This window comes from Balaenoptera borealis (assembly GCF_965194805.1).
Source record: "Balaenoptera borealis genome assembly, chromosome: 11".
NCBI lineage: Eukaryota > Metazoa > Chordata > Mammalia > Artiodactyla > Balaenopteridae > Balaenoptera > Balaenoptera borealis.
In genome coordinates, this window is record NC_138868.1 from 61,818,038 (window position 1) to 61,841,022 (window position 22,985).

The 22,985-nt window shown below is 38.4% G+C and overlaps 2 protein-coding genes across 7 annotated transcripts in view; one reads left to right on the forward strand and one right to left on the reverse strand.

Moving 5' to 3' along the window:
* The window catches only part of ANKRD42 (ankyrin repeat domain 42), a 116,263-nt gene extending 94,564 nt beyond the window's left edge, over window positions 1-21,699 (forward strand). Inside the window, exon 13 of the mRNA XM_082343322.1 lies at window positions 21,559-21,699. Within this exon, the coding sequence (XP_082199448.1) occupies window positions 21,559-21,616 (58 nt within the window). The 3' untranslated portion in view covers window positions 21,617-21,699. The remainder of the gene's footprint in view (window positions 1-21,558) is intronic.
* CCDC90B (coiled-coil domain containing 90B) overlaps window positions 1-22,217 on the reverse strand; it is a 61,432-nt gene extending 39,215 nt beyond the window's left edge. For 3 of the 6 annotated variants that reach the window (XM_082343397.1, XM_082343396.1, XM_082343398.1), the window contains exon 1: window positions 22,078-22,211. In XM_082343397.1, the coding sequence (XP_082199523.1) occupies window positions 22,078-22,177 (100 nt within the window). In that variant the 5' untranslated portion in view covers window positions 22,178-22,211. Of the gene's footprint in view, window positions 1-17,266; window positions 17,346-21,612; window positions 21,746-22,077 lie in introns of those variants that run through there. The other 3 variants (XM_082343399.1, XM_082343401.1, XM_082343400.1) reach the window with 3 other exon arrangements.
* Between the last annotated feature and the right edge of the window lie 768 nt (window positions 22,218-22,985).

Consider the following 22,985-nt stretch of genomic DNA (forward strand, 5'->3'; position numbering starts at 1 on the left):
AAATCAACAAAAAACATACAAGGGAACTCCCATTAGGCTGTCAGCTGATTTTTCAGCAGATCTCTGCAGGCCGGAAGGGAGTGGCACAATATATTTAAAGTGATGAAAGGGGAAAACTTACAACCAAGAATACTCCACCCAGCAAGGCTCTCATTCAGACTTGATGGAGAAATCAAAAGCTTTACAGACAAGCAAAAGCTAAAAGAATTGAGCACCACCAAACCAGCTTTACAACAAATGATAAAGGAACTTCTCAAGATGATAAAGAAAAGACCACCTAGAAACTAGAAACAAGAAAACAACTAGAAACAAGAAAATTACAAAATGTAAAAGCTCACCAGTAAAGGCAAACATACAGTAAAGGCAGGAAATCATCCACACACAAAGTCAGTAGGGAGTTTAAAAGACGAAAGTGGTAAAATTATGTGTATCCACGACAAGCAGTTAAGGGATACACAAAACAATTAAATGTAAAATATGATATCAAAAACAGTAATTGTGGGGGCTTCCCTGGAAGTCTAGCGGTTAAGTCTCTGCACTCCTAATGCAGGGGGCATGGGGTCGATCCCTGGTCAGGGAACTAAGATCCCGCATGCCGCACAGTGCGGCCAAAAAAACCCAAAAGCAAAACCAAAAACGCATGAAAAAACTCCCGGTAATTGTGAGGGGAAGAGAGTACAAATGAAGGGTATTTAAAATGCATTTGAAATTAAGAGAGCAGCAACTTAAAACAATCATCTATATACATAGACTGCTATACAAAAACCTCATGATAACCGCAAACCAAAAACTTTTAATGGATCTACACATAAGAAAGAAAAAGAGGACTTCCCTAGTGGCACAGTGGTTAAAAATCCGCCTGCCAATATAGGGGACACAGGTTCCAGCCCTGGGCCGGGAAGATCCCACATGCTGTGGAGCAACTAAGCCCATGTACCACAACTACTGCACCTGCACTCTAGAGCCCACAAGCCACAACTACAAGCCCACAAGCCACAACTAGGCCCATGTGCCTAGAGCCTGTGCTCCGCAACAAGAGAAGCCACTGCAATGAGAAGCCCACACACCAAGATGAAGAGCAGCCCCCACTAGCCACAACTAGAGAAAGGCCGCACACAGCAATGAAGACCCAACGCAACCAAAAATAAATAAATAAATAAATTTATTTTTTAAAAAAAGAAAAGAAAAGGAATCCAAACACAACACTAAATATAGTCATCAAATCACAAGACAAGTGAACAAAAGAAGGGGGGAATAAAAGACTACAAAAATCCAAATCAGTTAACAAAATGGCAGTAAGAACATATATATAGTTAATTACCTTAAATGTAAATGGACTAAATGCTCCAACCAAAAGACACAGACTGGCTGAATGGATACAAAAACAAGACCCACATGTATGCTAACTACAAGAGACTCACTTTATATCTAGAGAAACATACAGACTGAAAGTGATGGAAAAGGTATTCCATGCAAATGGTAATCAAAAGAAAGCCGGAGTAGCAATACTTATATCAGACAAAATAGACTTTAAAATAATGACTGTCACAAGAGACAAAGACACTACAAAATGATCAAAGGATCAATCCAAGAGAAAGATATAACAACTGAAAAAATATATATACCCAACATAGGAGCACCTCAATATATAAGACAAATATTAACAGACAAAGGAGAAATTGACAGGAACACAATAATAACAGGGGGACTTTAACTTACATGTTACATCAATGGACAGATCATACAGACAGAAAATCAATAAAGAAACACAGGCCTTAAGTAACACATTGGATGAAATGGGCTTAATTGATATTTATTGAGCATTTCACCTGAAAGAAGCAGAATAAACATCCTTTTCTCATGCACATGGAACATTCTCCAGGATAGATCACATGCTAGGCCACAAAACAAGCCTTGATAAATTTTAAAAATTGAAATCATATCAAGCATTTTTTTCTGACCACAACAGTATGAGACTAGAAATCAACTACAAGAAAAAAAACTGCAAAAAACACAAATACGTCAAGGCTAAACAATACACTACTAAACAACTAATGAGTCACTGAAGAAATCAAAGAGGAAATTAAAAAATACCTGAAAAAAAGGAAAATGACAACATGATAATCCAAAACCTATGGATGCAGCAAAAGCAATTCTAAGCGATACAAGGTTACCTCAGGAAACAAGAAAAATCTCAAATAACCTTACGTCTAAAGCAACTAGAGAGAGAATAAACAAAACCCAAAGTTAGTAGGAGGAAAGAAATCATAAAGATCAGAGCAGAAATAAATGAAATAGAGATGAAGAAAACAATAGAAAAGATCAATGAAACTAAAACCGTGTTCTTTGAAAAAATAAACAAAATTGATAAACCTTTAGCCAGACTCATCAAGAAAAAAAGGGAGAGGGCCCAAATCAATAAAATCAGAAACGAATTAGGAGAAGTTACAACCAACACCACAGAGATACAAAGGACCATAAGAGACTACTACAGGGAACTATATGCCAATAAAGTGGACAACCTGAAAGAAATGGACAAATTCTTAGAAAGGTGCACTCTCCCAAGACTAAACCAGGAAGAAATAGAAAATATGAACAGACCAATTACCAGTACTGAAAATAATTAATTAAAAAACTCCCAACAAACAAAAGTCCAGGACCAGATGGCTTTACAGGTGAAATCTACCAAACATTTGGAGAAGAGTTAACACCTACCCTTCTGAAACTATTTCAAAAAATTGCAGGGGGAGGAACACTTCTGAACTCCTTCTATGAGGCCACCATCACCCTGATACCAAAATCAGACAAAGCTATCACAAACACAAAAACCACATTCACAGAAAAATAAACAAGATGAAAAGGCAGAAGGCTATGTACTAGATGAAGGAACAAGATAAAACCCCAGAAAAACAACTAAATGAAGTGGAGATAGGCAACCTTTCAGAAAAAGAATTCAGAATAATGATAGTGAAGATGATCCAGGACCTCGGAAAAAGAATGGAGGCAAAGATCAAGAAGATGCAAGAAATGTTTAACAAAGACCTAGAAGAATTAAAGAACAAACAAACAGAGATGAACAATACAATAACTGAAATGAAAAATACACTAGAAGAAATCAATAGCAGAATAACTGAGGCAGAAGAATGGATAAGTGACCTGGAAGACAGAATGGTGGAATTCACTGCTGCAGAAGAGAATAAAGAAAAGAGAATGGAAAGAAATGAAGACAGCCTAAGAGACCTCTGGGACATTAAACGCAACAACATTCGCATTATAGGGGTCCCAGAAGGAGAAGAGAGAGAGAAAGCACCCGAGAAAATATTTGAAGATATTATAGTCAAAAACTTGCCTAACATGGGAAAGGAAATAGCCACCCAAGTCCCAGAGAGTCCCATACAGGATAAACCCAAGGAGAAACATGCCAAAACACATAGTAATCAAATTGGCAAAAATTAAAGACAAGGAAAAGTTATTGAAAGCAGCAAGGGAAAAACGACAAATAATATACAAGGGAACTCCCATAAGGTTAACAGCTGATTTCTCAGCAGAATCTCTACAAGCCAGAAGGGAGTGGCATGATATACTTAAAGTGATGAAAGGGAAAAACCTACAACCAAGATTACTCTACCCAGCAAGGATCTCATTCAGATTTGATAGAGAAATCAAAAGCTTTAAAGACAAGCAAAAGCTAAGAGAATTCAGCACCACCAAACCAGCTCTACAGCAAATGCTAAAGGAACTTCTCTAAATGGGAAACACAAGAGAAGAAAAGGACCTACAAAAACAAACCCAAAATGATTAAGAAAATGGTAATAGGAACATACTTATCAATAATTACCTTAAACGTGAATGAATTAAATGCTCCAACCAAAAGACACAGGCTTGCTGAATGGATACAAAAACAAGACGCATATATATACTGTCTACAAGAGACCCACTTCAGACCTAGGGACATATACAGACTGAAAGTGAGGGGATGGAAAAAGATATTCCATGCAAATGGAAATCAAAAGAAAGCTGGAGTAGCAATACTCATATCAGATAAAATAGACTTTAAAATACAGAATGTTACAAGAGACAAGGAAGGACACTACATAATGATCAAGGGATCAATCCAAGAAGAAGATATAACAATTATAAATATATATGCACCCAACATAGGAGCGCCTCAATACATAAGGCAACTGCTAACAGCTATAAAAGAGGAAATCGACAGTGACACAATCATAGTGGGGGACTTTAACACCTCACTTACACCAATGGACAGATCCAAAGAGAAAATTAACAAGGAAACACAAGCTTCAAATGACACAATGACCAAATAGATTTAATTGATATTTATAGGACATTCCATCCAAAAACAGCAGATTACACTTTCTTCTCAAGTGTGCACAGAACATTCTCCAGGATAGATCACATCTTGGGTCACAAATCAAGCCTCAGTAAATTTAAGAAAATTGAAATCATATCAAGCATCTTTTCTGACCACAATGCTATGAGATTAGAAATGAATTACAGGGAAAAAAACGTAAAAAACACAAACACATGGAGGCTAAACAATACATTACTAAATAACCAAGCGATCACTGAAGAAATCAAAGAGGAAATCAAAAAAACCTAGAGACAAATGACAATGAAAACATGAGGATCCAAAACCTATGGGATGCAGCAAAAGCAATTCTAAGAGGGAAGTTTATAGCTATACAAGCCTACCTCAAAAAACAAGAAAAATCTCAAATAAACAATCTAACCTTACACCTAAAGGAACAAGAGAAAGAAGAAAAAACAAAACCCAAAGTTAGCAGAAGGAAAGAAACCATAAAGATCAGAGCAGAAATAAATGAAATAGAAACAAAGAAAACAATAGCAAAGATTAATAAAACTAAAAGCTGGTTCTTTGAGAAGATAAACAAAATTGATAAACCACTGGCCAGACTCATCAAGAAAAAGAGGGAGAGGACTCAAATCAATAAAATTAGAAATGAAAACGGAGAAGTTACAACAGACACTGCAGAAATACAAAGCATCCTAAAAGACTACTACAAGCAACTCTATGCCAATAAAATGGACAACCTGGAAGAAATGGACAAATTCTTAGAAAGGTATAACCTCCCAAGACTGAACCAGGAAGAAATAGAAAATATGAACAGACCAATCACAAGTAATGAAATTGAAACTGTGATTAAAAATCTTCCAACAAACAAAAGTCCAGGACTAGATGGCTTCACAGGTGAGTTCTATCAAACATTAAGAGAAGAGCTAACACCCATCCTTCTCAAACTCTTCCAAAAATTTGTGGAGGAAGGAACACTCCCAAACTCATTCTATGAGGCCACCATCACCCTGATACCAAAACCAAAGATATTATAAAAAAAGAAAATTACAGACCAATATCACTGATGAATATAGATGCAAAAATCCTCAACAAAATACTAGCAAACAGAATCCAACAACACATTAAAAGGATCATACACCAAGATCAAATGGAATTTATCCCAGGGATGCAAGGATTCTTCAATATACACAAATCAATCAATGTGATACACCATAATAACAAATTGAAGAATAAAAACCATATGATCATCTCAATAGATGCAGAAAAAGCTTTTGACAAAATTCAACACCCATTTATGATAAAAACTCTCCAGAAAGTGGGCATAGAGGGAACCTACCTCAACATAATAAAGGCCATATACGACAAACCCACAGCAAACATCATTCTCAATGGTGAAAAACTGAAAGCATTTCCTGTAAGATCAGGAACAAGACAAGGATGTCCACTCTCACCACTATTATTCAACATAGTTTTGAAAGTCCTAGCCACGGCAATCAGAGAAGAAAAAGAAATAAAAGGAATACAAATTGGAAAAGAAGAAGTAAAACTATCATTGTTTGCAGATGACATGATACTATACATAGAGAATCCTAAAGATGCCACCAGAAAACTACTACAGCTAATCAATGAATTTGGTAAAGTTGCAGGATGCAAAATTAATGCACAGAAATCTCCTGCATTCCTATACACTAATGATGGAAAAGCTGAAAGAGAAATTAAGGAAACACTCCCATTTACCACTGCAACAAAAAGAATAAAATACCTAGGAATAAACCTACCTAGGGAGACAAAAGACCTGTATGCAGAAAACTATAAGACACTGATGAAAGAAATTAAAGATTATACCAACAGATGGAGAGTTATACCATGTTCTTGGATTGGAAGAATCAATATTGTGAAAATGACTATACTACCCAAAGCAATCTACAGATTCAATGCAATCCCTATCAAATTACCAATGGCATTTTTTACGGAACTAGAACAAAAAAATCTTAAAATTTGTATGGAGATACAAAAGACCCCGAATAGCCAAAGCAGTCTTGAGGGAAAAAAACAGAGCTGGAGGAATCACACTCCCTGACTTCAGACTATACTACAAAGCTACAGTAATCAAGAAAACATGGTACTGACACAAAAACAGAAATATAGATCAGTGGAACAGGATAGAAAGCCCAGAGATAAACCCATGCACCTATGGTCAACTAATCTATGACAAAGGAGGCAAGGATATACAATGGAGAAAAGACAGTCTCTTCAATAAGTGGTGCTGGGAAAACCGGACAGCTACATGTAAAAGAATGAAATTAGAAGACTCCTAACACCACACACAAAAATAAACTCAAAATGGATTAGAGACCTAAATGTAAGATCGGACACTATAAAACTCTTAGAGGTAAACATAGGAAGAACACCCTTTGACATAAATTACAGCAAGGTATTTTTTGATCCACGTCCTAGAGTAATGGAAATAAAAAGAAAATAAACAAATGGAACCTAATGAAACTTAAAAGCTTTTGCACAGCAAAGGAAACCATACACAAGATGAAAAGACAACCCTCAAAATGGGAGAAAATATATGCAAACAAATCAATGGACAAAGGATTAATCTCCAAAATATATAAACAGCTCATGCAGCTCAATATTAAAGAAACAAACAACCCAATCTAAAAATGGGCAGAAGACCTAAATAGACATTTTTCCAAAGAAGACATACTGATGGCCAAGAAGCACATGAAAAGCTGCTCAACATCACTAATTATTAGAGAAATGCAAATCAAAACTACAATGAGGTATCACCTCACACCAGTTAGAATGGGCATCATCAGAAAATCTACAAGCAACAAATGCTGGAGAGGGTGTGGAGAAAAGGGAACCCTCTTGTACTGTTGATGGGAATGTAAATTGATACAGCCACTATGGAGAACAGTATGGAGGTTCCTTAAAAAAACTAAAAATAGAATTACCATATGACCCAGCAATCCAACTACTGGGCATATACCCAGAGAAAACCATAATTCAAAAACACACATGCACCCCAATGTTCACTGCAGCACTATTTACAATCGCCAGGTCATGGAAGCAACCTAAATACCCATCGACAGAAGAATGGATAAAGAAGATGTGGTACATATATACAATGGAATATTACTCAGCCATAAAAAGGAACGAAATTGGGTCATTTGTAGAGACGTGGATGGATTTAGAGACTGTCGTACAGAGTGAAGTAAGTCAGAAAGAGAAAAACAAATGTCGTATATTAACGCATATATGTGGAACCTAGAAAAATGGTACAGATGAACCGCTCTGCAGGACAGAAACTGAGAAACAGATGTAGAGAACAAACGTATGGACACTAAGGGGGGAAAGCTGCAGGGGGTGGGGGTGGTGGTGTGATGAATTGGGAGATTGGGATTGACATGTATACACTGATGTGTATAAAATGGATGACTAATAAGAACCTGGTGTATAAAAAAATAAATAAAATTAAATTAAAAAAAAAAGCTATCACAGAAAAAGAAAATTACAGGCCAATATCACTGATGAACATAAATGCAAAAATCCTCAACATATTACTAGCAAACGGAATCCAACAATACAGTAAAAGGATATGCCATGATTAAGTGGGATTTAGGTCAGGGATGCAAGGATTTTTCATTATCCACAAATCAATCAGTGTGATACACCACATTAAAAAACTGAAATATAAAAAAACATATGATTGTCTCAATAGATGCAGAAAAAGCTTTTGATAAAATTCAACATCCATTTATGATAAAAGCTCTCCAGAAAATGGGCATGGAGGGAACATATCTCAACATAATAAAGGCCACATTTGACAAAGCCATAGGTAACATCACACTCAACAGTGAAAAGCTGAAAAGAATTCCCTCTGAGATCAGGAACAAGACAAAGATGCCCACTCTTGCCACTTTTATTCAACATAGTTTTGGAAGTCCTAGACACAGCAGAGAAAAAAAACAAATACAGTAAGTCCCCTACACACAAACCTTCTTTGAAAGTTGAAAACTTTCAAAGATATGAATGTGTATTTCATCAACGTCAGGCATGAGTGAAATTGCAGCTTGCTCTCCGTCTCCTGTTGCTGATGATCCTTCAGCTCTACCATCTCCCACCTCCTCTCCTTTCTCCAGTCAGTAACTCTTCTTGCTTGTTCACTCAATGCCAGCCCCTGTATGCCAGGTGTTGTGCTGTATTACTGTAGTTTTCAAGGTACTGTACTGTAAGATTAAAAATGTTTCCTTATTTTTTCTGTTTGTCATGTATTATCTGTGTGAAGAGTATTATAAACCTATTACAGTACAGTACTATATAGCTGACTGTGTTAGCTGGGTACCTAGGCTAACTTTGTTGGACTTTACGAACAAATCAGACTCATGAACGCACTCTCGTAATGGAACTCGTTTGTATGTAGAGGACTTACTGTAAAAGGAATCCAAACTGGAAAGGAAGAAGTAAAACTGTCACTGTTTGCAGACAACATGATACTATACATAGAAAATCCTAAAGATGCCACCAATAAACTATTAGAGCTCATCAATGAATTTGGTAAAGTTGCAGGATACAATATTAATATACAGAAATCTGTTGTAATTCTACACACTACAACGAAAATCAGAAAGAGAAATTTAAGGAAACAATCCCATTTACCATTGCATCCAAAAGAATAAAATACCTAGGAATAAACCTAAGGAAGCAAGAAGACCTGTACACTGAAAATTATAAGACACTGATGAAAGAAACTGAGGATGACACAATAGCCAAAACAATCTTGAGAAAAAACAGAGCTGGAGGAATCATGCTCCCTGACTTCAGACTACACGACAGAGCTATAACAATCAAAACAGTATGGTACTGGCACAAAAACAAACACATCGATCAATGAAACAGGATACAAAGCCCAGAAATAAACCCATGCACTTAAGATCAATTAATCTATGACAAAGAAGGCAAGAATATACAATGGAGAAGGGACAGTCTCTTCAATAAGTGGTGCTGGGAAAACTGGACAGCTACACGTAAAAGAATTAAATTAGAACATTCTCTAACACCATACACAAAAATAAACTCAAAATGGATTAAAGACCTAAATGTGAGACCAGATACTATAAAACTCCTAGAGAAAAACATAGAGCACTCTTTGACATAAATCACAGTGATATCTTTTTGGATCTGTCTCCTAGAGTAATGGAAATAAAAACAAAAATAAACAAATGAGACCTAATTAAACGTAAAAGCTTTTGCACAGCAAAGGAAACCATAAACAAAAACAAAAAGACAAACTATGGAATGGGAGAAAATACCTGCAAAGGATGCAACTGACAAGGGATTAATTTCCAAAATATACAGTTTATACAGCTAAATATCAAAAAATAATACAATCAAAATTTGGGCAGAAGACCTAAATAAATTCTTGGCTTGACAGCTTTTTATCTTTTAGTAATTTATAGATGGTGCCTCAATGTTTTCTCAATTGCATTTTTTTACAAGAAGAAATCTGATGTCAGTCTTACCTTTGTTGCTCTGTATTTAGTATGGCTATTTAATTTTTTTCCCTGGATGTTCTTATTATTTTTTGATCTTTGTTTTAAACAAATTTTATAATGATGTGCCTTGGTTTAGTTTTCTTCATGTTCCTTGTACTTGAGTGTTTGTTGAGCTTTGTCATTTTATAGTTTCCCTCAAATTTGAAAACTTTCACCTATCATTTCTTCAAAATTTTTTTGCCACATTCTATTTTTGGGCCTCAAGTTACACATATATTAGGCCAACTGAAGATGTCTCAGAGCTCACTGGAACCTTTTTTCTACCTCCTCCTCCCACATTCTTTTACACTTTGGATAGTTGTTACTGCTATATTTTCAAATTTTCAAATCTTCTCTTCTGTAAGACTAATTTTTTTTTCTGAGCTCAGCAGAATTTTATTTACTTTTTAAAAGTTTCTTCATAGGAAAGAAACATTATTTTGTGACAACATCAAGACTACCAAACTAGGAACAACGAGATGGAAGAGATGCATGGGACAAGTTATATTGCAAGACAAATTTGTTGGGAATTCTATCTAATGCGGTTTTCATATAAAACCTTTTAGTTTTGATATCTAGAAACTCAACTTGATAGATTTCTTACCTTTTCCATATCTTCTAAGTTTTTAAACATGTTCATGTCTGATAATTCTTACATCTGTCAGTTCTAGCTTGGTTTCAAATGACTGATTTTTTCTCTTCATTATGGGTTGTGTGTTCCTGATTTTTTCATGCTTGGTGATTTTTGATTGGATGCTAAATAATAAGTTTGTTACCTTGTTTGGTGGTGGATATATTTATAATAAGTATTCTTGAGCTTCATTCTGGAATGCATTGAAATTACTCAGAAACGGTTTGATTTTTTTAGGTCTGGATTTTAATATACATTATTCAGGCCCAGAGTAGTGCTCAGTCTAGGGTTATTTATCCCCAACTAATGAGGTAAAACCCTTAAATATATCCTACCCAATGTCCCATGAATCATGAGTTTTTTCCCACCTGGCTGATGGAAACAGACATTGTTCCTGGTCCTGTAGGTGTGTGGGGTACTGTTCTCCCTAAGTACATATAACTATACATATATGTGCATGTGCATACATATATGGTATATATATGGTGTGTGTGTATATATATATATATATATATATATATATATATATATATATATATATATATATAGTGGTTCTTTCTCCAGCCTCAGGCAGTCTTCTCATATGTACACACTATTCACTACTCCATTAAGTACTCTAAGTGGATCCTTTGCTAATCTCTGAAGTTCTCTCTCTGTGCACATTCTCCTCTATGGTGTCTGTTCTGTGAACTCAAGTCATTTTAGTCTCCCATACTGTCAGTTCCACCTCTTCAACTCTAAGAATGTGCCAGGTATAGTAACCAATCATCTTACTTGGCCTGGAACTGAGGGATGGATAGTCCAGGGCAAATCAGACCATATTTGTCACCCTATCACTAGGTTTTCTCTGAGTTCCTCCTCCCTGAACCACAGCCAGAAACTGAAGGTAACAAGCGAGGGTAATAAGTTTCCTTAGCAGGTAAATATGGTGCCTGAAAATCCGTCTTAGAAAGAAGCCAAAAACTAGGTAGCCATCCTTATACAGATATTTCTTCAGCACTCTTAACAGTACCCAACTCTTAACAAGGATATTTATGCTTCATATCTTTAAAATTAATCAATAAAAATCACTTCATGAGTTGTAAAATAGTTGGATTTGCGATTTTAGCAATAGGTTGGGGATTTCTGTAAATTCATGGGGTCTCAAACAAGATTTATTCTAAATGAGTAACATTGGAAATGGAGAAGATGAGGGAAATGTAAACCTGCTGCATAAGAAAAAAAAAAAAAAGTTCATATAACGTATATCCTGGTTAGACTTCCTAAAGAGAAGCAGAGTAAAACAACCAGGCTGGTTTTTATACCATGTTCCAAAAGAAGAAATACAAGTCAGATTCTGCTAAAAATAAACAAACAAACAAACAAATGAAACATTCAGGAAGATTAAAAGAAAATCTGATGTCTGGAGAATGACAAGTTCTATAATACTGCTACAAAGGTAGGAGAGTAGATACAGGGAATAGGGAGAATGGACTAGAAAGATAGACTGGCCCAGACTGTGAACATCATGGCTTGCAATGCAATGGTATTTAAAGTTTATCCTGTAGGCCAGTGGTTCTCAATCCTATCTGTATATCAGACTCAACCGTAAGGATTTTGAAGAATAAATATACCTAAACATAACTTTTAGAGTTATTTGTGTAGTAGTTCTGAGGTACAGTCCAAGCCTATAATGCTTTAAAATCAACAGGTAGCCCTGATGCACGGTCAGATTTCTAAGTCAAAGCAGCCACTATAGGTCAAAGTTCTATGAAAACAATAACGATAATAAATATATTCTTCAACATTTGTACTCTGTGTCTTCTTTAGCTCTTCAAAGAATCAAAGTTGAGAAAAAATGTAAAACCGAAGCAAACTGTAGAGTCCACACATAGCTGCTGCTCTTCATCCCTCACCTCCCTCACTCTGACAGTGGTCTGCTTTCTTTCCTGAGTAGGAAAACTGCAGAGGCAGCTGGTAATATTTTGTGTAGGCATGTGAGTTATATGTAAATCACATGCAAAGAAACTAAGAATCATTTCTCAGATGGCCCAAGTGAAGAATATTTGTCTCAGGGGAGAGATCAAGATGGCAAAATAGAAGGGCGTGGAGCTCACCTCCTCCCACAAATACATCAAAAATCCATCTACATGTGGAACAATTCTCACAGAATACCCACTGAACACTGGCAGATCTGATACAATCAAAGCTTCAAGAAAGATCACCATGTAATGCAGTAGGACTAAAGAAAAAAAAAAAAGAATTGGGACAGGACCTATGCCCCTGGGAGGAAGCTGTGAAAGAAAAAAGGTTCTCTCACTCTGGGAACCCCCTTCACTGGCTGGGAGATCAGCCGGAATAGATAGGGTGCTTCAGAGACTCAGGGAATAGTACAGCAACTGGCTTGCAGCATGCAGAACAGAGACCAGCGCAGCCAGTCCTGGCCACCTCACTGCACTCCCCATCCTGAGACGCCCATCTACTAGTGCACCTGGGGGCTGGGTGCTGAAACTCGAGCTTCAGCAGACAGACCTGGGGAGAGGACTGATGTTGTCTGAGAAGAGATAGCACAAAGCTGCTGGAGTGTGGTCCGGGCTGCAACTGGGAGTGTGTGCAGGACGGAGCCTGGGTCTGCCACAGAAGCCCCACTGTTAATGCATGTGTGAAGGGAGAGGAGATATCCCACCATAGCAGCCTGATTCTCAGCATGCTCACAGCTGGTGGGGTTCTGACTCTACTAGCTCTGGGAACGTGCAAGTGCCAGTGGGTTGCCCATATCCAGAGGTGGGGCTGAAACCTGAGCCATATCTCCAAGGATGTGAGAGTTTGGCAGATTTATGATGCTGGTGTCTTTGTAAGCTCAGTGCCTGTGGGTCATCCGAGCTGATTACTGGTGTTCCCATGGCTGGGGCAGGTCTGGCATTAGCATGCACACAGGGGTGGGGCTGGGGTCTGGGCTAATTCTGTGGCTCCCACAGCAGTACTGGTGCCTGTGTGATTGCAACGGAAATGCACTAGGGACCTGCGCTGGTGGCTTTGTGAGCATAGCACCTGAGGAACATTTGGGCTGATTGCTGCATTCCGACAGCTGAGGTGGGGCCAAGCGCAGTGCCAACAACAGTGTACTCTGTGAGCACACACGGATGACAGGCAACAGGACAGAGTGCACTTCCTGGTGGACAGCTCCTGCAGAGGCATATTCAGTGGCTCCTCTACCAGAAGAAGTGCTCCAGTCCTGCATACCTTACACCACAGCTCAGACATGGATCTAGGGGCTTCTACTCCAACAACTGGGGAGCAAACAAACCCTGCCCTTGACAGGGCTGTGACAACCAGACCAAAGATGAGACCATGCTCAACATCCAATGCAGGCTCTGGTTACCACAACACCAATCACACCCCCTTATCAAGGGGATAACGACCAGAACACACTGAGGAGATACGTGGCAGGCCATACTAAAACGTGTCCTCACACCAAAAATATTAGACTCATGGAGGCTATGCAGGGACACACCAACATAAAAACAGCCCTTCAAGACCACAGTAGATAACTGTTTCTCCTAAATGCAGTCAGAGAAATATAAGTAAAATTAAGCAGCAGAAGAACCACCCCCAATTAGAGGATCAAGAGAACTAGCTTGAAAGAAGAAACAATGAAACAGACCTGTACAGCCTACTAAATGCCGAGTTCAAAAAGGAGGTAATTAAAATACTGAAGGAATTAAGAATAGTTATTGATAGAAATACAGATCACTGTAACAAGGAACTAGAAACTATAAAGAGGAGCCAATTAAACTAGAAAACTCATTTGCTGAGATGAAAACCAAACTAAAGGCAATAAACAGGAAACTAAATAATGGAATAAAGAAGTGATCTGGAAGACGGAGTAATGGAAATCACCCAATCAGAACAGCAGACAGAAAGACAAATAAAAAAAAAGATGAAAGCAACATAAAAGACCTATGGGATAATATAAAGTGTGCCAATCTATGCGTAATAGGGATCCCAGAAGGAGAAAAAACAGAAAAGGGGATTGAAAGTGTATTTGAAAAAATTACGGCTGAAAACTTCCCAAGCCTAAAGAAGGAAACAGATATCCAGGTACAGGAAGCAAGAGGGTCCCAAACAAGATAAACTCAAACAGACCTACACCAAGATATTTTATAGTTAAAATGGCAAAAGTTAAAAAGAGAGGATTCTAAAGGTAGCAAGAGAAAAATAAAGAATTAGTTACAAGAGAACCCCCATAAGGCTATCAGCTGATTTCTCTATAGAAACGTTACAGACCTGAAGTGAGTGGCAAGATATATTCAAAGTAAGGGAAAACCCTGCAACCTAGGACACTCTACCCAGCAATATTTCCATTTAGAATAGAAGGAGAGATAAAAAATTTCTCAGACAAGCAAAAACTAAAAGAATACAGTAATACTAGACCTATCCTAAAAGAAATATTGAAAAGTGTTCTCTAAATAGAGAAGCAAGAATCTATAGGAAAGAGAAAACCACAATAGGAAAGTAAATCACTTAAATAAACCACTACAGAGATTAAGAAAAAAATTTCATGAAAGTGCTTATAACTACAATGCACAGAAAAGGATGAACATGAAGATGTAAAATAGGACATCAAAATCACAAAATGTGGGCAAAGGGAGTACAAAAATGTTGATCTTTTAGACTGCGTTTGAGCTTATATAACTACCAGTCTAAAGCAAGTAGACATAGTAATGGGTTAACATATTTGGAAACCAGGTAACCACAAATCAAAAACATACTGTAAATTCACAGACACCAAAAAGAAAGGTACTCAAGCATAATACAAAAGAAAACCATCAAGCAACAAAAAGAAATACAAAAAGCAAAAGAAACAAAGAGGAAATACAAAATCAACTGGAAAACAAGGTTTAAAATGGCAATAAGTACATATTTATTTTTCAATAATTACCTTAAATGTCAATGAACTAGATGAGTGGCAGACTGGGTAATAAAACAAGAACCTACATTATGCTGCCTACAAGAAACCCACTTTAGGGCAAAGACACACATAGACTGAAAGTGAGGGGAAAAAGGCACTTCATACAAATGGAAATGAAAAGACAGCAGGGGTAGCAATACTCATATCAGACAATATAGACTGTAAAACAAAGCTCATAAAGGAAAATAAAGAAGGACACTGTATAATGATAAAAGAATCAATACAAGAAAAGGATATTACACTCATTAACATACACACACCCAATATAGGAGCACCTAAATACATAAAACAAATACTAACAGTCATAAAGGGAGAAACTGATGGAAATACAATAATAGTGGGAGACTTTAACACTGCACTGACATCAATGGACAGATCATCCAGACAGAAGATCAGTGAGGCAACAGAGATCCTAAAGGACACAATAGAACAATTAGACTTAACTGATATCTTTAGGACATTACATCAAAAAAAACCCCCAGAATACACATTCTTTTCAAGCACACATGGAATATACTCTAGGACAGACCGTATACTAGGACACAAAAAAAACCTCCAAAAATTTAAGAGGATAGAAATTATTTCAAGCATCTTTTTTGACTACAATGGCAAGAAATTAGAAATCAACCACAGAAAAAGAAACATTACATGGTGGGTAAACAACGTGCTACTAAAAAACCAGTGGGTCAATGACAAAATCAAAGAGGAAATTTAAAAATATCTTGAGACAAATGACAATGAAAACACAACCATAAAAAATCTATAGATACAGCAAAAGCAGTTCTAACAGGGAAGTTAATAGCGATAAAGGCCTTCCTCAAAAAAACAAGAAAAATTTCAAATAACCTAACCTACCAGCTAAAACAATTAGAAAAAGAACAAAACCTGAAGTCAGCAGAGGAAGCAAATAATAAAGATCAGAGAGAAAATAAGGAGTTCCCTAGTGGTGCAGTGGTTAGGACTTGGCACTTTCACTGCCTTGGCCTGGGTTCAATCCCTGGCCAGGGAACTAAGATCCCACAAGTCACAGCATGGCCAAAATAAGTAAGTAAACAAAATAAAGAATTAATTAAAAAAAAAGGGATTCCCTGTTGATCCAGTGGTTAGGACTCCGTGCTTTCACTGCCGAGGGCCTGGGTTCAATCCCTGGTTGGGGAACTAAGATCCCACAAGCCATGCGGCATGGAGCAAAAAAAAAAAGAGGGAGAAAGAGAGAGAAAATAAACAGAGATGAAAAGAAAGTAGTAAAAAAAAATCAATAAAACCAAGAGCTGGGGAATTCCCTGGTGGTCCAATGGTTAGGGCTCCACGCTTCCACTGCAGAGGGCAAGGGTTTGATCCCTGGTCGGGGAACTAAGATCTTGCAAGCTGCGTGGCGTGGCCAAAACAAAACAAAAAGAATAATCTTAAAAACAAACAAACAAAAAACGAAGAACTGGTTTTTTGAAAGGATAAACAATATCTACAAATCTGGCCAGGCTCACCAAGAAGAAAAGGGAGAGGACCCAGATAAACAAAATAAGAAATGAAAGAGGAGAAATAACAACTGAAACTGCAGAAATACAAAAAACTGTAAGAGAATACTATGAATAATTATATGCCAATAAATTCGTCAACCTAGACGAAATGGACAAGTTTCTAGAAACATAGAGCCCACCAAAACTGAATCAAGAAGAGAGAATACGAACAAACCAATTGCTAGAAGTGAATTAGAATGTATAATTTAAAAACTCCCTGCAAACAAAAGTCCTGGACTGGGATGGCTTTACTGGAGAATTCTACCAAACATACAAAGAAGAACTTACACTGATCCTTCGCAAACTCTTCCAAAAGACTGAAGAGGAGGGAACACTTCCAAAGTCATCCTATGAAGCCACCATCACCCTGATACCAAAACAACACAAAGACAAGAAAATTATAGGCCAAATATCTTTGATGAATATAGATGAAAAAATTCTCAACAAAATAATAGCAAACCGAATCCAGCAACACATAAAAAGGATCATACACCACGATCAAGTTGGATTCATCCCAGGATCATAAAGATGGTTCAACATATGCATATTAATCAATGTGATAAACCACACCAACAAAAGAAAATACAAAAAACCCCACATGATTGTCTCAACAGATGCAGAAAATGCACTTGATAAAATTCAACATCCATTCATGATAAAAACTCTTGCCACAGTGGGTATAAAGGGAACATATCTCAATATAATAAAAGCTATTTATGACAATCCCACAACCGACATAACTCAATGGTGAAAAGCTAAAACCCTTCCCGCTAAAATCTGGAATAAGACAAGGATGTCCACTCTCACCACTTCTATTCAACATAGTACTGGAAGTCCCAGCCACAGCAATCAGACAAGAAAAAGAAAAGGTATCCAAATTAGAAGAGATAAAGTTGTCATTATATGCAGATAACATGACACTATATACATAAAACCCTAAAGACTCCACACAATAACTACCAGAACTGATAAACAAATTCAGCAAGGTAGCAGGATACAAGATTAACATACAGAAATTGGTTGCACTTCTTTACATTAACAATGAAATATCAGAAAGGGAAAGTAAGACAACAATCCCTTTTAAAACTGCATCAAAACAAAACAAAAACTTAGGAATAAACCTGACCAAGGAGGTGAAAGACTTATATGCTGAGAACTATAAAACACTGATAAAGGAAACTGAAGGTGATTCAAAGAAATGGAAAGATAGCCCATGCTCTTGGATTGGAAGAATTAATATTGTTAAAATGGCCATACTACCCAAAGCAATCTACAGATTTAATGCGATCCCTATCAAATTACCCATGACATTTTTCACAGAACTAGAACAAATAATCCTAAAATTTATATGGAACCACAAAAAAAACACACCCAGAACTGCCAAAGTAATCCTGAGGAAAAAGAACAAAGCTGGAGGCATAACCCTCCAAGACTTCAGACAATACTATAAAGCTTACAGTAATCCTAACAGCATGGTATTGCACAAAAAGAGACATATGGATCAATGGAACAGAGAGCCCAGAAATAAACCCACACACCTATGATGAATTAATCTTTGACAGCTGAGGCAAGAATACACAACGGAGAAAAGACAGTCTCTTTAGCAAGTGGTGCTAGGAAAGCTGGACAGCTGCAGGTAAATCAATGAAGTTAGGACACTCCCAGGACTTCCCTGGTGGTCCAGTGGTTAAGACTCTGTGCTTCTACTGCAGGAGGCATGGGTTCCATCCCTGGTTGGGGAACTAAGGACCCCGCATGGCGCATGGCGCAACCAAAAAAAAAAAAAAAAACACCCCAAAAACAAAAAAACCCCACTCCCTCACATCATACACAAAAATAAACTCAAAATGGTTTAAAGACTTAAATGTAAGACATGACACCATAAAACTCCTAGAAGAGAACATAGACAAAACATTCTCTGCCATAAATCATATCAATGTTTTCTTTGGTCAGTCTCCCAAGGCAATAGAAGTAAAAGCAAAAATAAATAAGTGGGACCTAATTAAACTTAAAAGTTTCTGCACAGCAAAGGAAACCATAAACAAAACGAAGACCACCCTTAGAATGGGAGAAAATATTTGCAAACGAAGTGACTGACAAGGGATTAATCTCCAAAATATACAAACAGTTCATGCAGCTCAATATCAAAAAAACAAACAATCCAATCAAAAAATGGGCAGAAGATCTAAATAGACATTTCTCCAAAGAAGACATACAGATGGCCAAAAGCACATGAAAAGATGCTCAACATCACTAATTATTAGAGAAATGCAAATTAAAACTACAATGAGGTATCACCTCACACCGGTCAGAAAGGCCATCATTAAAAAATCTACACACAATAAATGCTGGAGAGGGTGTGAAGAGAAGGGAACCTTCCTACACTGTTGGTGGGAGTATCAATTGGTACAGCCACTGTGGAGAACAGTATGAAGGTTCCTTAAAAAAATAAAAACAGAGCTACCATATGATCCAGCAATCCTACTCCTGAGCATATATCCAGAGGAAGCCATAATTCAAAAAGATACATGCTCTTCCCTGGTGGCGCAGTGGTTGAGAATCTGCCTGCCAACGCAGGAGACACGGGTTCGAGCCCTGGTCTGGGAAGATCCCACATGCCGCGGAGCAACTGAGCCCGTGAGCCAAAACTACTGAGCCTGCGCGTCTGGAGCCTGTGCTCAGCAACAGGAGAGGCCGTGACAGTGAGAGGCCCGCGCGCCGCGATGAAGAGTGGCCCCCGCTCGTCGCAACTAGAGAAAGCCCTTGCACAGAAACGAAGACCCAACACAGCCAAAAATAAATACAAAAAAAAAAAAAAAAAAAAAGATACATGCACCCCAATGTTCATTGAAGCACTATTTACAATAGCCAAGACATGGAAGCAACATAAATGTCCACTGATGGATAAATGGATAAAGAAGATGTGGTACAACGGAATATTACTCAGCCATAAAAAAATACGAAATAATGCTGTTTGCAGCAACATGAATGGACCTAGAGACTAAATGAAGTCAGAGAGAGAATGACAAATATCATATGATATCACTTACATGTGGCATCTAATATAATACAAATGAACTTATTTACAAAACAGAAACAGGCTCACAGACATAGAAAACAAACTTATGGTTACCAAAGGGGAAATGGTGGGAGGAGGGATAAATTAGGGGTTTGGGTTTAGCAGATACAAACTACTATATATATATAAATAAAATAGATTAAAAAAAAAAGGTCCCCCTATACAGCACAGGGAACTATATTTAATATCTTGTAATAAAGTATAATGGATATACTCAATACCTTGTAATAATCTACAATGGAAAATAATGTAAAAAAAGAATATATATATGTATAACTGAATCATTCTCCTATACATTTGGAACTAACAACATTGTAAATCAACTATATTTCAATAAAAAGTTTTTAAAAAGAAAAAAATAAAGTATAATGGAAAAGAATCTGAAAAAGAATATATATATGTGTGTGTGTGTGTGTGTGTATATATATATATATATATATATATATATATAAAACTGAGTCACTCTGCTGAAACTAACACAACATTGTAAATCAACTATACTTAAAGAATTTTAAAAATTTACTGCTAACTTCAGAGCTGCAACACTTCAGTGACGTGGGTGATCATTAATATATATTTTTACATGCTGGTATGTAGACGTATGCTTTGCTAGATGCATCAAATTATCAGGATTAATATATTAAATAATGAACTAACACAGAGATCTATGGGCTCCACCTCTCCAGACTGACTCAGTAGTTCTACGGGAGGGCCAAAAAAATCTGTGTTTTTGAAAGCACCCCCGGTGTTTTTGATGTTCTGCTAAGTTTGGGAAGTAGTAATGAACTAGGAATCCACCACTACTGGTCACAAAACTTCGACAAATAACATCACCTTCCTGTGCCTTCCTTTATCTTTAAATAGGGAATGGGACTAGATGATAGTTAACTAAGACCCTTCCCTTGGTCAGAGGTCAAGGTTTTCAAATTCCTTGATTACTGACATTATGAGGCAAGCTTAAACTACTTGTACACAGTAAACACTCAATAAATATTTGTTTAGTGAAGAGGGACACAAATCATATTAGCTCTAAAAGTTTACAAAGGATTGAGACTGCGGTGATTTCCCAGGGTTCAAAAAAATGCTACGTCCATTTTGTAAAGCCCATCATAATGTGCGTGTATACTAAACACCTGAATATGTACAAATACCTTACCAAGGACCCTGGGAACTAAACAGCGGTCTTATAGATGGGGGATCTACAGCTGCAGTCTTGCTGGGTGAGTAAAACGAAACAATGAGCAAAACAGCACAAAGTAGTGGTGCTGGGCGGCTCAGTTCACCCGGCACTGAAGATTTAAGGTGGATAGACAACGGTTATTACGAAGTGCCTACTCTGCGGACAACCTTAAAGAGTTTTAAAATTAGGGGAAAAAAGATTCTGGAAACGTCTCTCAATAAAGTCAGACGTCCAGGACACACTGCTAACAGCTGCGCCTCCCAGTCAACCCTTGTAGTTACGGCATTCCCGTTTTCTTTTCTTTCCTTTTTTTTTTTAAAGGCTACTAGGTGATTACAGAGTACTGAAAATCAGCGAAAATAAAGCGCACCTGACCTGAAATGTACGCTGTAGTTTACCAGAGACCTGGGTTCGAGGACCGCACGTAAGCAACACAGTCTAAGTCTGAACAGGCCGCGAAAGATATCCGGTCTCTCCGAACACAGATTACTTTACGGTTGCTCCCAACACACCTACGAGAGGGCGGGGATTATCGGCCCCATTTGATAATAATAAGGAGAAGGGTTCAGAAAGACGCCTGGCGGGGCTCTAGTGGCGGGGCCAGGCGGGAAGCCAGGCCTTCAGAGGCAAGCCTTCCGAAGAGGAAGGCGGTCCTCTTCTCCGTCCTCGACCCTCCCGCCTCAATCCCTCGGGGCGAGGCCCGGGAGCAGCGTAGCCAGGACCCGGAGTGGGCTGGAAGGCGTGGCACCCTCGCCTCACGCTCGCCCGAGCAGGCACGAACCACGGGCACCGTCTTTCTACAGAGCACGCAGGCATAGGTGATGCGGTGCCTTTTCTCACCTCTCCTCAGGGCCGGGGAAAAACGCCCGCGGGGAGCTGAAACCCAGCGGCCCCCGCTGCCTTCAGAACGCAGGAGCCGCCCAAACCAGCGACCCCACATGTCTTCGGCTTTCCAGCTGGCGGGGAAGGGCGAAAAGCTGGATGAATCGCGTTCAGGCTTTTGGGTAAGGTAGTTCTGGTACCGAGAGGATGCTGGGAAATGTAGTTTTCCGCCGGTCACACGAACGTCTCTCGGCGCAGGCTCGCACCGCTGTCCCGCAAAGCTGGGCCTCTTCACAGGCTGGGCCTCTTCACAGGCTGGGCCTCTTCACAGACTGACCCACAGTTCCCTAGCATGGTTCAGAGCGGCTCCGTTTCTCCCACCTCCCTTCCTCAACCCGTGCACGCCGTTACCGCCCTAAGAAAGCGGAATCTTGTTTGAGAACCTTCCGGCTCCCGTTTCCAGGCAATGAGATGTACAGCTCAACAGTCAAGTCCCACCGGAGAGCCAGTGCCCATTTCCACTTCGGCTCAGTGGGAGACAGAGTCACGTCTAGCCTCACGGCAACCTGGGAAGTGCAGTCCTCGGCCGCTGATCATCCCGGGGGAATCGCGCAGAGACCTTCTGGGAAGTGTAGTCCCGCGGGCCCCTCATTCTTGCTGCTTCATATCCTGCTGCTTCGCCCTCTCGTGTACAGGAGGACGAAATGTATTTGGTTTAGTCGCTTTCTTCAGGGAAGCTGAATTCCTTCGTTTCTACGGTAGACCAGATTTTAAACCTTTATCCCTATCAGACCTCAGTACTCCAGACTTTTCCCCACATGGTAAAATGTTGAAAATAACAACACACAGTAGTTGTGGGTTCAAATATGCCAATATATTCTGTGTAAATTCTAAAATGGTAAACAATTGTTAGGTTTTAGTGGCTT